Here is a 16,013-nt window from a genome sequence, read left to right as displayed (position 1 = left end):
GGTTTTTGGATTGTTAGATTATTAGGCAATTTCCGTGTGAGATTAATTACCGAAAGCAACATTACAGATGCACAAGCATACTTAACCACACACATCAGACTAAGCACATGCATCAGATCTGAACATGGAACAAGTAGCAGTGCAAGGTAGGAGAGGAAAATCACGTACATCACGACTGGGAAGGTCGCACCAGCAGCAGCACCCGCACCACCATGGGAGTTGTTGATGTCGCCCATGGTGTAGTCGGAGTCGTCGATGAAGCAGTCGAACCGGCGATGAAGAGAACGAACAGCAGCGAGCAGTCACGCCGAGACGCTCCCCAAAAACCTTATCGCTCGTCTCCCGGTGCAGGATCTCAACGGACGGGGTTTCGGAGGCTTGCTCTCCCGGACGGCTGTGCCGCAGTCGGCGGGATGGGGAATACTAGAGAGTAGCGCAGCAAAAGAACTTCGCGAGAGAGACGGACTAGAGAGTTCTGAGAGTTGTGTTCTACAGATCTGATCTGTCTCCTTGTATAGCCTGGGAGGAGAGCCGACCCGATCGCGTTGCCACGCGTAGGAAGCCAGGGACACGCGGCGAGCATGCACATGCAGGTCGACACGTACCCAACTCAGTTGGTGCACCAAGCAAAAATTTAGGCTTCGTGACGTGCCGTGCCGTGCCGTGCCGTGCCGAGCCGAGCCGAGGCGGAGCGGGCGGAGGAGGAGGAGTGCGCGAGGGCTCCTTCTATTCTCACTCACTTGGAAGGACTAGAACAGTAGCCCTTATATACCACTCCAACTCTCTCCCAACTAGCAATGTGGGACTAAACTTTGTCCCCCAAGGCTGTCCCAAGCTGCTAACGTGATGGACCTTGAGATTTTAGAAATTGTAGACTACATGGGCTGCCTTACTGGGCTGCAGCCCATCTACATTCAACGGACTTAACCAGAAACACCCTAGAGGCATGAAGGTTCCACTTAAAAACATCAGGTACATGAGAATGATTAACTTTCATCAATAACTAAACCAAGTGGAGACAAGTCGCCCATTTATCACCAGACACGGCGAGAACAATCATTCAAAGTCGTTAAAATTAAACCATCAACAACTGTGGCATGTTCCTGTTTCACAATACTATAAATAGAAGGCCCGAAGGATATTGCTGGAATGGCACCCGAAAGGTATGTGTACGGGTAGAGCGATCACGTACCGATACCCATCGTCATGAATTTTACCCATCACCCCTACCCATATCCAATCAACCGGTACAAGTTTTTCCCATACCCGTCACCCGGCAGGGTAAATTGGTACCCCCGGGTAAACATACCTTAGCTTACAACGCATCAAATTGATAAAAAAATATGACAGAAGGTGACGATCCTAATACGGGTCTGATCCTCAGTAACCTACCAGCGCTTGTGAGACCTAAAAGCGTGAGGTTCACCCTAGCAACGTGAAGGCGTGATTAGGGAAAAAAGAACTTCAAAATATTACGGCAGCCCACTTGTCAAATTTAGATGGGTAAATAGGTATGCGTGTATGGGTTCTATGATTGCATACCCATATCCTCTCTACCTGATGGGTGTAATATTTTCCTATTTACAAACCTATGGCTAATATTTTGTCCATACTCGTACTCCTATTGAGTTTTTATCGGCGGGTATGCGGGTTATAGGTACCATTGCTATTTCTAACTTAGATACATATCTTCAAGCCAGTGATCCTCCCCAAATTTAATTGTGTTGTCATCCTGAAAAATGGCAACCCTTAACAAAAAGAATCATCTTTAACGTTTAGAAGGCCCTTCTAGAATAGATAATACGTAGGCTCTTAACTACTGTTTACTGATATTTATGATGATTCTTCACTCTGCCTAAAGAGGTACATAAAATATTTGACTACTACGTATCCTGATTCTTGGCCAAAGTGATAAGCACGAAATGAAGTATCAGTTAACGGAGTGGAGTATCATTTGCATGTCGATAGTTTAAGGAGGGCTCTCGGTGGAAAATCTCAAAATTCGAAACAAATGCTTACTCACCAAATGGTTGTTTAATAATTAAGTGAGGACAGGTTTTGGCTCCTCCACATGACAACTTTTTCTAGAATATGTCTTGCACTCTTTATTCACAAGTTCCCGACAGTGAGCGGGTATTCCGAGGTACAGAAGCAAACCTACTTTACTAGACATTTTTATAGCAAAGTAAAAAAGTTCGTTTTTACGGAAATTAATCTCTAGACTAGAAAGTTTTAAAAATTACAAGAAGTGACTTCATGTTCACTGACTTTTTCATATCATGATTCAACAAGATGAAAATGCCATGCACATATTAGAGAATGGATAATCCACCATCTACCAGGTATGTGATAAGGCTAATTAGCTGGCCATTTTATAACCCCCAAGTGCAAGAGATTGTTGTAGCACTTTTTGAAAGTATTGAGTGTTGTTTCCACGAGAACCGCAAGGTAAGATATCTATTCTCTAAAGCCAAATAACCTAAATATACGACCGTTCTTGTACTTGAATAATAAACAAGGTAACAAATATTATGTCTATTAAGTGAGAATAATTGATTAGCAAGACTTAAACGAGAAAAGATAAAAGCAAGCGAGAGAGAATGTGTGGAAGTGTGAGACAATAGTAACCAAAGGGAGCAAGTGTTCTAGGCAGTTGAATATTTTGTACGACTCAGTTTTCTTAAGTGAAGCGCAAAAAATGTTAAACGACGGAGTCCCAAAAGTTGTGCACATGGTAAGTGCACCTCATAATCTACCTATACTTGGTGTCAAAACAACATACCTAGGAAGACAAGGCCTTAAAAACAATGAACTTGGTGATTATATCTCCATTCCACATACATGAGCAATCAAAAAATATTAAGGAAAATCCTAACCTCTGCATTAGCTATAAGATAAAGCTAGTTAATTAGGTGCAGCCATATACATCGGAAATTCAATTTGGCACATGGGAGCATATGCTCCTGCCACCGGAAAAACATTTTGAAATGTCCAAAAAAATCAAACAAAAAATTTCTCGCTTACGTATCAACATTTTACGTGCGCACATCAAGTCTTGCGAAAAACCGACATTTTTTGTGACTTGTGTAAAAAAGAAAAATAAAACGTCTCGTACACAACCTTTTTTTACACAAAAATTTGTCTTTTTTACGGATGGCACTAAAAATGTCGGTTTTCTGTGAAACCCATTTTTGAACGTGTAGAATTTCAAGATGTATCCACTAAATTTTGTGTTCAAATTTTTAAACATTTTTAAAAAGCATTTAAAACGAAGTTTAAAAACCGGGAGCATATGCTCCCGGGTGCCAAAACGCCACTCCCTATATACATGATAAATTATACTCCCAGCATCATATAAAGGCCACATACATGAGAAAGCCAGAGATATTAAGACACATATGTCCAGCCTATTCATGAAGACTCAAGGTCCCCTAATATTGCTTTGATACTCATCAAAGAGTTGGGCCTTGGTTTTGTTACTACCGCATTCCCTCCTCAAGTCAACATGGCATAGTGGAACTCTTATGTATTCCTCTAAAGTATGTGTGAACTTATACATTAGCACAAAAGAGTTTCAGGAAAGATAACATATATGTACGCATCTCCAACAAATCAAACTATTCACCAATACCATGAACAAATTACTGCCCGAAATGAGGTAGAGATACACAATGCATCATACTAAACCGTATGTAAGTGTACCACCATCTTCCTTAGCTCGCTCAATGAGAATGGCTGGCATGTGAGCAACAATATTGAACAATACCATAGACATGATCATCATGTCGAAGACCCATCATAGTTTGAAATTAATGGTTGATAGCACCATTCACTTTGATACAATGAAACAAAACAAAACCTTATTAGGATGGGACACTCTCGATAAGCACATAAGCAAATGGTTCACCACTACGACAACAATTATATCAAGTAATCACCACCCTTCATGTGACTTGGGTTCGCCATCTTAGACCAACACCACTGCAAGAAGTACAAGCCATGCATGTTGATGTAATCATATCGAATTATTACAATTAGTTCATTAACTTGTTATGGTTGGTGTCTTGGTATATTTCAACAAGTGTACTGAGTTGTTTTACCAAATTTATTATGAGTTGTTGTAGTGAATATATCGTGATGAGTACTATGGGTCGTAGGGTCTTTGTAGTGAAACCCATTGGCGGAGAGGGACAACAAAACATAGGGAAAAGTGTTTAGAACATGAAAGTTTCTTCAGTTCATACTATAAATAAATTAGTTAAAAATCTTTGATAACGGAATAAGTAAATGTACATGGAAGTGAAAACTTTTTATTGTAACAATTAAGCCATCTATATGGGTCGACAAATATAATAATAATTGTCTTGTAATCTAGTTATGAAAATCAATTGATAAATTGTATCTAATCCAATTGTCATCCACGTTTATTGGTTCTGATAAATGTAAGTTCCACTAAGTTTCAAATTGTTGTTAGATGTTGTGGTTGCCAGAAAAAAGTGCTAAGCTCACGAATACAGATATGTTGAAGAGTTTCAAGTTTAGTGATATTGTATACACTTAGTTATATACTAGACAAAACATGTATTGCATGTTTACTACCTCTATTTTTGAAAAGAAGGCCTATATAGTTTTTTTACAAAGTCAAACAATATGACTTTGACTAAATTTATAGAAAAAATTCTCAATATCTGAAATACCAAATCAATGTCATTAGAGACATCATGATACATTTTCACATGATATCTTTATATAGTACTACCTCTGTACATAAAAGAATGTCGTAAGTTTGTCTAAATTTGGACGTATGTAGACATTCTTTAGTGTATAGATACATTCGAATTTAGAAAAATCCGTCACATTATTTTAAGGACGGAGGAAGTATTATTTGACTTCTTTTTATGTAAACCTTGTCAAAGTTTACAGGCATTCCTTTTCGAGATCGGCTGGAGCATATGTTTGCCGGTGTACAGTATATAGCCACGGTCCGGAGATGGGTTAGTTATTGTTTGGCGATCTTGCAGTTTCCTTGTCTCCTTCTTTATTTATTTAGTTTTTTTGGTGAGGAACTACTCCTCTATTTCGAAGTAACAAAAGCCACCCGTGCAGATTACAGCCTTATTTTGGTTCTTCATGCGTCCCCGTTCTGGTGAAGCCAAGGCGCTATTCCCCGTACGTTCGTGTATGCATTGCATCCCGGCGGCTTCTTCCCACGTCCACACAATCATAAGAAACCCCGGACTCGCCGGTGAGCGATCGATCCCCGTCGCTCGCAGCACAGGTCCGGACACGAACAATGTCGGAGAACGCGGGGGCCCGGCCGCCAATGTCGGATAGCACGGCGACCATTATCGACATCATCCTCGCCATCATCCTCCCTCCCCTCGGCGTCTTCATCAAGTACGGCTGCGAGGTACGTACGCGCGCCTCCACATCGTCGCAGGGTCGTCGTTGTGACGCTAGATCTTTACCATTACCATCCATACATTTGCGCATTCAGACATTGGAAATATATATGTACCATTCCGCATGGTTGATCTGATCTGATCCGTTATTTGTGTTGTTTCTGCCCCAGCTTGAGTTCTGGATCTGTCTCCTGCTGTCATTTTTCGGATACCTGCCAGGAATCATATACGCCGTCTACGTGATATTGAAAGAGTAAAGAGTCTCCACACGTCGATAATTCATGCACTAGATTCTCCAATTCGAAGCCCAGCGGGAGAATGAAAGGGTTCCACATAGGCAAGACCAGTTCTTCGAAATCCTAAGGAAGAGAGCAGTTGAAATTGCAACAATTGAAGGAGTTGTTCCCCGCAGTTTTAGGCTATATTTTTTATTTTTGTTCTTGGAGAGGATTAGTTATTCCTGTCTGGAATAGCCAGACAGTAGAAAATCCCAGGCGAACCTGTAATTGTACCAAAAAACATGCAGCGCATATGAACAGATTGTCTTCTCCAGTTCAAAAAAAAAAAAGATTGTCTTCTCGACATGTGGGTGTCTTATCTTTATCAAATTTGCACTTGCAGTTCCACGACTATTGTGAGATGGATAGTAGACTAGTTAATATCCATTTCCAGTTCAAAACAGAAAAACGTGTAACAATTCGTACGGGATGATAATAGCCCCTTTTGCATCTTTGCCATCTGCAAACTAGGAAGTTAGCATTCCGGCTGAAACACACTCTCTGACCTTTGCATCTCTTCTCATCTGCATCTTGGTTGTTCATTTCCTTCTATTTCATCTAGCTTTTGTCAAATTCACCGCCATCTGCAGTTGGTTCACTTCCAGAATCAACACGGACATACTGCTATCCTCCTTCTTTTGGCTTCCACCCAGCCTTTGTCTCCATCAGACGATTCAATCTTCTCCTTTGTTAGTCTGCATCAGCAGATGCCGGTTCACCCTTGTCCTTCATTTTCTTCTTCTCACCCTCACTCTTATCGCTTTCTTCTGCATCAACATTTGCTTCGACGATTGTCCTTTCCCTCTTGAGTGCCACACTGCCACATGCGTCATTTCCCCGGGATTTGCTTGTGTCCCTATCAATCACCACCAATTCAATCTTCACCACCGGCAACCGCCCCATATTCATATAAGTAGGCCGATCGATCACTTCTGCCACAGGACGAGAGAGAGATGGGAGAGCGCGTTGAGTAGAAGCGTATCTCACGAGCTGGCGCAGCCTGAAACTACAAGCAAAGTCACTATAGCAGATGCAGCTCAAATTAGTAAAAATCAGTGACATGCCGTTTCTTTCGAGCAGCGTGTAATGGGACCATGTGTAGTATAGATTAATAGATAATCCAATTTCTGTAACCTGCATATTAGATTGGCAGTGTCTGTTTTACTGGTCGTAAATACATATGGGTATACAATTTGTCAGCATGGTTCGAAAAAAAATACTCCCTCTGTTTTTCCGAGCTAAAACTTTGATCAATAATTTAACAAATAAAGTATAAGTCATATGACACCAAAATATATATTGTTGGAAACATATTTCAAATACGAATCCAATCGTATCTCATATTTTATTGGGCAAATTGTTAGTCAAAGTTCTACCACAAAATAAATGGTAATCTTATATTTTGTGATGGAGGAACTACAGAACACTGGAGAAATATACATCACAACAATATTACAACTATAGTCTATATATCTCTAAAACATACTCACCCACAAAAACAAATCTCTAAAACATACTCAAAAGATTGAAAAGGGTGTACCATAGCAAAGGTCAGACCACCGCCGTACAGCACTACATGGGGCTCCACTAGGGTTTTTTTTTTTCCTTTTTGAGATAAACCGCTCCCATTTTATTGATCAATAATGTTCGAAATAGATACAGGAATCGGTACAAAACTCGAGGGATATGGCAGCCACAGATGGCGCCCCGGTTCTAGAGAAGTAGAAGCCTTAGCTAAATTATGAGCCTCTACAGTGTGCTCTCTTCCTTCCTGAATAAACCGAACAGATGCAAAGCTCCCAGCAAAACTCATTGATCTCTCGCACAATTGCTGCATTAGTGCCTCCCTAGTTTTCAGCTATATCATGTAGGATGTTTTTGCAGTCTGAACTTATGCTGATATTTCTCACATTGAGATCAGCAGCTAGAGATAGGGCTTGTCTGCAGGCCATTGTTTCCAAAACGACAGGATCGGTAACACCCGGGAAAACACACGCCCATCCCATGTACAGACCCTCACGGTTTCGACAGACTATACCCATAGCACCTCTGTTCCCAGTCCTAGAAAATGCACCATCGACCATTAGTTTGCACAAATCAGTAGGAGGGCAAAGCCACGTACCGATCCTTCTGCTAGGAGGCTTCGGAGTTCGAACCAGCTGACCGCTGCGGTTGCTCAATCGTGTTCAGATCCGCGAGATAGCTTCTAAAATGAATAGATTTGTGGACAGCGGACTCTGAAAAATGTGCTCATGTATCACTTTTCTGTGAGCCGTCCAGATTGCCCAGTGTCACAAGAACCTTTGACAAAAACTTCATGGGTCAGCGATTCAATCAGCACAAAGATCCAATGCTTGGCCGAGGGTACAGAACTACAGATGATTCGAAAAGATGTTCCACTAGCTCTTTCATCATCCAAAGCCCAAACACTTTTAACCATTGCACAGTCGAGCAACGAATGTCTCCAAGAGTCAGGAGCACCACATAGGGTGCACCTCGGTGTCGTTGGCATGTTACGATGGTATAGTAAGTCAAATTGGCTATCTAGAAATACGATCCTATGTAATATAAATTTATAGCGCAAAAAAATATAGAAAAGTAAAACATTTAAAGTTTCTAATGACTAATACTTTTAGTAATATATGCTACCTCCATCTTGGTTCATAAGGTTTGGCTACCTTCATCTCGGTTCATAGGGTTTGCACGTATTTCTGAATCGTAAATCTTAAATGCTCTACTTTCTAATGATATAATTTTATATTGTATAATTAATATTATGTTGCCCAAATTAAGAACATAGAGATACGCGTAAGCACTATAAACTAGGAAGGAATACCTAATATTAAGTTGGTCAAAATGATAAGCTAGTCAAACCACCGAATAATCCTAATAAGTTACTGGAGAATCTATATTCAAATGCTATTGTTATATTGTGCTCCAAATTAGAAGGCTAACGATGGAGCGAAGCGAGGCCCGTCGCTGGAGGTGATTTTTTGCATTAACTTGTTTTTTGATAGTTAATAACTGTTTAGCCCAAGTGATTGTTGGTGCCAGAAAGTGTTTTCTTTGTTGTTCTGGAGATTGTTGAAATGCATACTACAAAAAGAATTTTGTCTCAATGTGGAGTTCGCTATATTATCATCACCGCCTATATATACCTCTTGTAAGCCGCCGGCTAGGCTTTATCAGATTATAAGATAACCTACGTCGTTGTAAACACTTTCAATATAGTGAAATTTTGTTGGTTGGCGTTCGTGATTTTTCTCCCTTCGTATTAAAAGGATTTTCACGTTAAAACCTTGTGTCTCCCGTTGCGATTTTTTTTTTTATTCTTCATTATTGGTTGTCGCTTTTATATCAGCTATGACATACCATATCCAGGTGTCACGTTCCAAATCGAGTATCCTTATCATTGGTTCACTTCAACTCTGATATAGTAGATGTTTTCGAACGAATTCAGAGATGAATATTGCGCGAAAATTACCCCTTTTGTTTAGCAGGATCCAAGGTATTCTCCAAATAAATTTCCGAATTACATATGCTACTCATGACAATAGAATGGACTCCTTTCGAGTTTTGACACACACATGGCAGGCAAACTTGGACAGATTAAATAAGCAGGACAAGGTGACACGTCACTCAAACAGAAAGGAGACGCACGACTCCACACTTTGACTCGAGTCTTCGTATCCAATTAATTGACCAAACTCCAAACTACCCACACTCTCACACTGCAGAAAGATGGACGTAATAATCGATTGATGCGACGCCATGAATCAGAGCTAGTGCTTGTGCTCGAAGTCCTCGGTTGCGCGCGTGGGCTGGTAGCCGATGCCGTGGCGGTTGTTAGGGAACATCATGAAGGCGTAGCTGGCGACGCCGCCGACGACGGGCGGCATGACGGCCATGATGGTCCTCTCGCTGGCCTCCATGGCCGGGTATAGGCACGAGACCGTGTCCCTGTCCAGCAGCGCGAGGGTGGCGAAGACCAAGAGCGACAGCGCCGCGTGCACGAAGTCGCCGGCGCGGAGGCGGTACCCGGACAGGTCCCTTCCGTTGGATGCGTCCGGGTCGACGGAGAAGGTGCGCATCCCGCGGCGCGTGACGACGCCGTAGTAGACCCTGCCGTCGGAGCCAACGTAGCTGTCGGTGAAGGAGGAGAAGGCGCAGAAGCCGCCGCAGAGCGCCACGAGCGCGCCGCTGAGGACCTTGTTGTAGGCGGCGCAGTGGCCGTTGTTGGTGACGAGCGGGCTGAGGAACTGGAACATGAACACCGTGCCGCTCGGCAGAAGCTTGATCAGGTCCGCCACCCCGCGCAGCGCCCGCTCCGCCACGCTCACGTTCCTCGGCGCCGGTGCCGCCATTACTAGTGGCCGCCTCGTCGTGTCGTCGCCGCCGCTCCCTATCTTCGATTCGTGCTACTAGCTGGCTAGCTTGGTTGTACTTCTTGCCTTGGCAGCTACTCGTGGTGTGAGTGGAATGGGGTCTCTGAGGATTTATAGGGACGTCGTGCGTGTTCATTGCTTGATTGCTTGCCGCATGGTAATCTTGTGGAAGGTCCCTCGTGGATATTAGATGACGCCCGACCGGACCGATCGAGTAATTGAAAAGGTTGCTTGGAAGGATTTCTTTTGTGGCATTGGCTTGCTTGCACTCCTGGATGATAGTATGTGTTGATATTGATCGATGGCATTTTTGCATGCTTTAAGGCAGAGATATGCATGCTTCGCATCGGCAGCGTGCTCGCTGGACTTGCTTGCCATGCGAAGCTGAGAACTCAAGGGGGTGGACAAGATTATATTTTCCTTGCTTTGTTTGGAAGATATGCAGGGAAATCGGCATGGGCGTGCACGGGCTGGACTTTGTCCTTTGGTCGGCATTATCTTGGAAGATTGGAGTTGCTTTTTTGTAGGTTAAGCTTACTTAATTAACTAGATGGTACCCCGGCACTGCTGCGGGATATATGGTCTAATTTCGTTATTCCATTATGTAAATGCACCTCCAAAACTAATTAGCCAAAATGATAAAATAAATTATTTGTAGTTATGATTGCTTATACAAAGAAAAACCCTGTAACTGCAGTTAGAGAAAGCAGAAATCAATGATTCTGATGTTTTGAACCAAGGTCAACACCTTGGGCCTGTTTGGTTCATATAGAAATTCCAAAAGAAATTTGTAGGGTTCTTACCCATAGGGTTTTTTTTCCTATAGTTGTCATTTGATTCAAATGATTGGATCCTTCAAAATTCTTAAGCATTGCTTTCTTCTACTACAATCCCATAGGAATCCTAGCAACAGGTTATACCTCTTGAAAAAAATTCTATGTGTCTATGACAACTATAATATGTACTGAAATTTCCCGCGTTTTTCCTGTGGTGCAACCAAACGGCGTCTGCAACCAATTTATGTATTTCTATTCATGTAGGATTTCATATGTCATGAGAAACTATTCATGTGTTTTTTATATTCATATGCTTTTCAAATCCTTTAGATCAAATGGGCCCTAAATTTTGTACATGGTACATATGAGAACAAGATATCATATATTTTGGAGAAGAAAAAATAGACGGGATAAAGGAATGTACACCAAACAAACCTTGGCCCTATTTTTTTATGAAAGGATGCAGCTTTATGTGGACTTGATAACTGTGTTCAGCTGCTCGGTGATGACGTTGGGACTCCAAGTGCAGAGTATTATGTCAGCATAATATTTTCCCCACAAGGATGACTCAAGGGTTATATCGAACTCTTGAGGAATGGAGTAAAGAGTTATCTCTCCCTCTCTTCTTCTAGCAATTCTGAAAAATAAAATAAAGCCTTGTGTCCCCAACTCCACCGTGTGGTTTTCAAGCACAAGGTTTCGTGTAAGTAAAAGTAAAATAAAGTAGTAACTAGAGTAAAGTAAACTAAACAAGTTAAGTAAACTAAGTAAAAGCGGTAAAGGTTTGTTTGTTTTGGAGTTTTGAGTGCAAATAAGATAGATAAGTATTTTTCTATTTTCAGATTAAAATAGTGATGCAAATAAAAAGTAAGATAGATGCAATGGAAAGGTATTTCTTATGATTAAAATTGGATCGGGATTCATGGGTTCACTTGACTATTCTCTCTTTTAAGTTGTAGTGGACAATAACAATTCATCAATGAGATATAAAAAATATAACTCAACATGTGTAAGATAGCATTCATATGGGCATCATGTCCTAACATAGAGATGATGCAACACATCTCTCTTATACTCCACAAGATAGGAAAAACTTCAATCTTGTATTAAGAATTAACAGAGTATAGCATAAGTATTTTGACATAATATTTGAATATCAAATATTCTACCTTGAACAAACAAGATCATCACTTATGTCACGTGACGAACATAGCACATGCATTCACTTTATCCCTAGTGAGATAGCAAAAGAAAAAGCAAAGCCATAATAGATCATGAATTTATTGTCTCTATCCAATCACTAAAACCATGTTATTCCATCTAACACACACACATCACCCCACACACGTTCTTGCATACAAGTTGGATTAGAACCAATACTTAAGAACATGATACATAATATGCATCTGTCAATACATCTTACACAAAGTAGAGTCAAATCTCATAACATCGTATCATAGAATAAAGATCCACCACATAGGTCTTACATATATGACCATAATCATGTTTCATAGCTTATATGGCACTAAGAACTATGAAGAACATGAAAGAAATAGATCAAGCTAATGCCACAAACCAGTAGTCCAGAGGTGGACTACTACCCCTTGACCAGCTTATATGGCTCGGTGGAGTTTCCTCCTCCAATCTTCTCTGATGCAGCCTTCGTTTTTGTGTTTCTGTGTTTTTGCGGCGCTCTCCTCCAGATAACCGTCGGAGGTCATATATATAGCGAAAGAATCAAGTGAATTGGACGATCGGCCGAAAGAGGGGAGTTGGCGCGCCCTAGCAAGGTGGGCGCGTCACCAGGCCTCTTTTGGCCCTCATGCCTCTCTAGGTCTGCCCCAAAAGCCCATCTTGCTTCTTCTGATGAAAAAATAACGTCCCCAAAATTTAGCTCAATTTGACTCCGTATAGGTTTTCCTGTTCAGCAGAATTATAACCCAAATAAAGGGGACCATTGGTAAATCCACATAAATTAATCTAAAACATGGTATTATCATCATATATGTTCCAAATATTTGGGAATTCATTTTAATAAAGGATAAAGTTCATGTATGCATTTTACATGCATCAACATCCCCAAGCCTAACTTATGCTCGACCTCGAGCATAAAGGTGATAAAACTATCATGAACTTTGGAATTTATTATATTGCTTCTATGTAATCATGCAAAGTCTCACAAGGTTCAGTCAAGTAAGAATAAAAGTAAGTAGGATGAACTCATAAAGTGATAACTCTTACATTCTACAATGCATGCATATACTCCCTTCGTTCCTAGATATAAGCTATATAGTTTTTTGAGAAAAAGTCTAGAATATAAGGTGTATTGCATTGCGCTAATTATATGTACAATAGTTTTAGAAATTTGATTATGTTTTCTTATCATGTGCAAAGTTTTCTATTAGCAAATGTTAATTGCCTAGGGTTAATCCCATCCAAACATGGTGTAAATTTTCCGAAATTTTTATTCTTTAATTTCTGTGCTAGAAACTATATGGCTTATAATTAGGAACGGAGCGGGTAGTAAATAGAATTGTAAGAAAATAAATCATAGGTATTATGAATCATAAAGCATGCTTTTAAAAATCCTATAGAGATTGTTTGGAAGACACTTTGTCCTCTCTTTTGATTCTTTTGATACTCTTGACTCTTGAACACAATAAAGTAAGTAGGCAATATATGTGCTAGTACTCCAACAAAACAAAAAGATAAAGAGAGTATAAAACAAGGTTTTGAGATATGCAATTGCTGGCGTGCAGTTGTACACCGTTGGGGAACCCAAGAGGAAGATGTGATGAGCACAGCAACAAGTTTTCCCTCAGTAAGAAACCAAGGTTTAATCGACCAGTAGGAGAAATGCGTGACTTCTGAAGGTGTTGCTGGCTGACTATTGGCAGGGAGCACTACCGGCGTCAGCCACAACGGGGAACCTGCACACAACACAACCAAAATACTTTGCCCCGACTTACAGTGAGGTTGTCAATCTCACCGGTTTCGCTGAACACAAAGGATTAGAAGTATCGAGTGGAAGGAGATATTTGCATTAATTAAAGAGAACATAGCTTACAGTAAGTAAACAGAGCAGGATTGTCGTGGTTGAATTTATCAGTGTAAAGGAAAAGATCGGGGTCCACAGTTCACTAGAGGTGTCTCTCCATAAAGATAAATAACATGTTGGGTGAACAAATTACAGTTGAGCAATTGACAGAATATCGACCATACATGACAAGATGATTACTATGAGATTCGTTTGGGCATTACAACATAATACATAGACAGTAATCCAAGTACGTCTATGACTAATAATCCACCTTTCGGTTATTGTCTGAACCCCTTCCAGTATTAAGTTGCAAGCAACAGATTATCACATTAAGCAATGTGTGTAAAGTAAACAATAGAATTACCCTCGGATAAAACATTGATGTTTTTTCCCTAGTAGCAACAACACATCTACAATCTTAGAAGTTATTGTCACACTTTCAGAAAACTAGAGCCATGAACCTTGTAAGGGTATATTGCCCCTATGTGTGGTTTTGGTAATTAATGACAACCCCTATGGACTAATGTTTTCATTGAGTTTATATGAAGGAATATTCCATAGGTACTAATTGTATTCCATGTGTTGGATTCAAGTATGGATGCCATGAAGATAAAGATACACCTTGTGTATTGGCATCAAGATCATCGATTTGAAGATATATATGTGATATGATCAAGAAGAAGAAACGAAGATGGAGTTCTTATGTGGAACTCAATATTAGCCATCCTCTATCTTATGTGATAAGCAATGAATGATCAAGATCTTGAGAGCTTGATTCCAAGTGAAAAATTCTTTATACACCTCAAGATATTATGATAGAGTATGAGAAGATACAAGGTTGAGTTGGGCAAGTTCAAGATGAGCATCTCAAGTGGATCACATGCTTGAAGCTTGCCGTCCATTTGGTGATAATGGACATGTGAAGATGTGCATCAATGGAGCTTCCCCATCATGGTGTATGGGGGAGCATTTGTGAGTCTTCACGAAGCAACGATGATCAAGTGAGGCATTCCGGCTTGAGTGGAGCTTGAAGAGCTATCATCAAGATCAAGTGGGATGCGCAAGGCAAAGGTATGGCCTTGATAGGTTTTCCTTTTATCGGTCTCAAGGTGGTTGATGGGAGACCGGATTATAGGATAGATAGCCGCACTATTAAGAGGGGCCTTCGGTTGGGTAACTTGATCACATCGTCTTAGGGAGCTCAATCCTTTGCATACTTTCCATATCCCTATTGGTTCTTGGTTTTTCTTTGTATGAGGTTCTTGAGCTTGTTGCTAGCTTTACAACAAGCCCAAGTTCATCGAAAACGGAGTTTGTATGACTCTTCTATGGCATTTTCAAGGTTGGGAGACTTTACCAGTTATTCATGATATAAGGTTCTACCCTTTTATATTCATGACAAAATCTCCTACTAAAATATTCTTGTGTTTTCACTTTCTATAGGATAGCATTTGTTGTTATCTTTCAAACAAAACTGGTTTCATCCAATTCGGAGTTCGGGAGCATTCGTTATTAAAGAAAAAGGAAAAAGGGGAAAAGAATAAAAGGAAAACGAAAAAGAAGAGGGACAGCCGACCGGTCGGCCTGACCGTACCGGCCACCGGCCCACCCGGTTCGCGCCGGGACTGGCGCTGGTGCCTGCCGGGCCATGAACTGTGTCCTCTGGCCCAAGACCGGCCGCAGGCCCGGTCCACGACCGGCCTGCCCGGCACGCCTCCCGGCCCAGCCGGATTTCTCCCTGGCCCGCTCACCACCGCGCCGCCCACGCGGCCTGCTCCCAGCGTCGCCCCCGCGCGGCCTACTTATCTGCCGCTCGCGCGGCGCGCTGCCCCGCCCGGCTCATGGGCCGGCCCGACCGGACGCCCAGCCGGACTCCTCAGCACCTGATCTGGTCAGCCGGCCTGTGGGCCGGCTGGGCCGATTTTTCCTGTGCAGTTTTTCTGTCTTTTTCCCCCCAACGGTTATTTTTCCCCTTAGCTATAAATAGGCTTCTTCCACCTTGAGCTGAGTTAGTTCTTCCCCTTCTTCACCTCCATTGTTTCTATTTGAAGAACTTGCTTCCCCTCTTGATTCCTCCCATGATTCTTGCGCATTCTTGAGGATTTGAGAGAGGAGATCTAGATCTACAATCC

The 16,013-nt window shown here is 41.5% G+C and overlaps 2 protein-coding genes across 2 annotated transcripts; one reads left to right on the top strand and one right to left on the bottom strand.

Annotated features, from left to right (window-relative positions):
• The first annotated feature begins 5,323 nt into the window (after nt 1–5,323).
• LOC124700764 (hydrophobic protein LTI6A-like) lies at nt 5,324–5,659 on the top strand. The gene is made up of 2 exons (XM_047232840.1): nt 5,324–5,410; nt 5,573–5,659. Exons 1-2 carry the CDS (start codon nt 5,324–5,326, stop codon nt 5,657–5,659), a joined length of 174 nt encoding a protein of 57 aa, XP_047088796.1.
• Nucleotides 5,660–9,213: 3,554 nt separating this feature from the next.
• LOC124700763 (protein DMP2-like) lies at nt 9,214–10,130 on the bottom strand. The gene has a single exon (XM_047232839.1). It carries the CDS (start codon nt 10,042–10,044, stop codon nt 9,463–9,465), a length of 582 nt encoding a protein of 193 aa, XP_047088795.1. The 5' UTR covers nt 10,045–10,130; the 3' UTR covers nt 9,214–9,462.
• Between the last annotated feature and the right edge of the window lie 5,883 nt (nt 10,131–16,013).

Source organism: Lolium rigidum, chromosome 3 (assembly GCF_022539505.1).
Source record: "Lolium rigidum isolate FL_2022 chromosome 3, APGP_CSIRO_Lrig_0.1, whole genome shotgun sequence".
Taxonomy (NCBI): Eukaryota; Viridiplantae; Streptophyta; class Magnoliopsida; order Poales; family Poaceae; genus Lolium; species Lolium rigidum.
The sequence above is the reverse complement of the archived record's forward strand: the minus strand, read 5'-3'. Positions and strand labels throughout refer to the sequence as shown.

Excerpts from the sequence above, each read along its gene's own strand:
- LOC124700764 (XM_047232840.1), top strand. The coding sequence starts at position 5,324 with ATGTCGGATAGCACGGCGACCATTATCGACATCATCCTCGCCATCATC. Across the intron at positions 5,411-5,572 it reads TCATCAAGTACGGCTGCGAG|CTTGAGTTCTGGATCTGTCT; the intron begins GTACGTACGCGC and ends TTTCTGCCCCAG.
- LOC124700763 (XM_047232839.1), bottom strand. The coding sequence starts at position 10,044 with ATGGCGGCACCGGCGCCGAGGAACGTGAGCGTGGCGGAGCGGGCGCTG.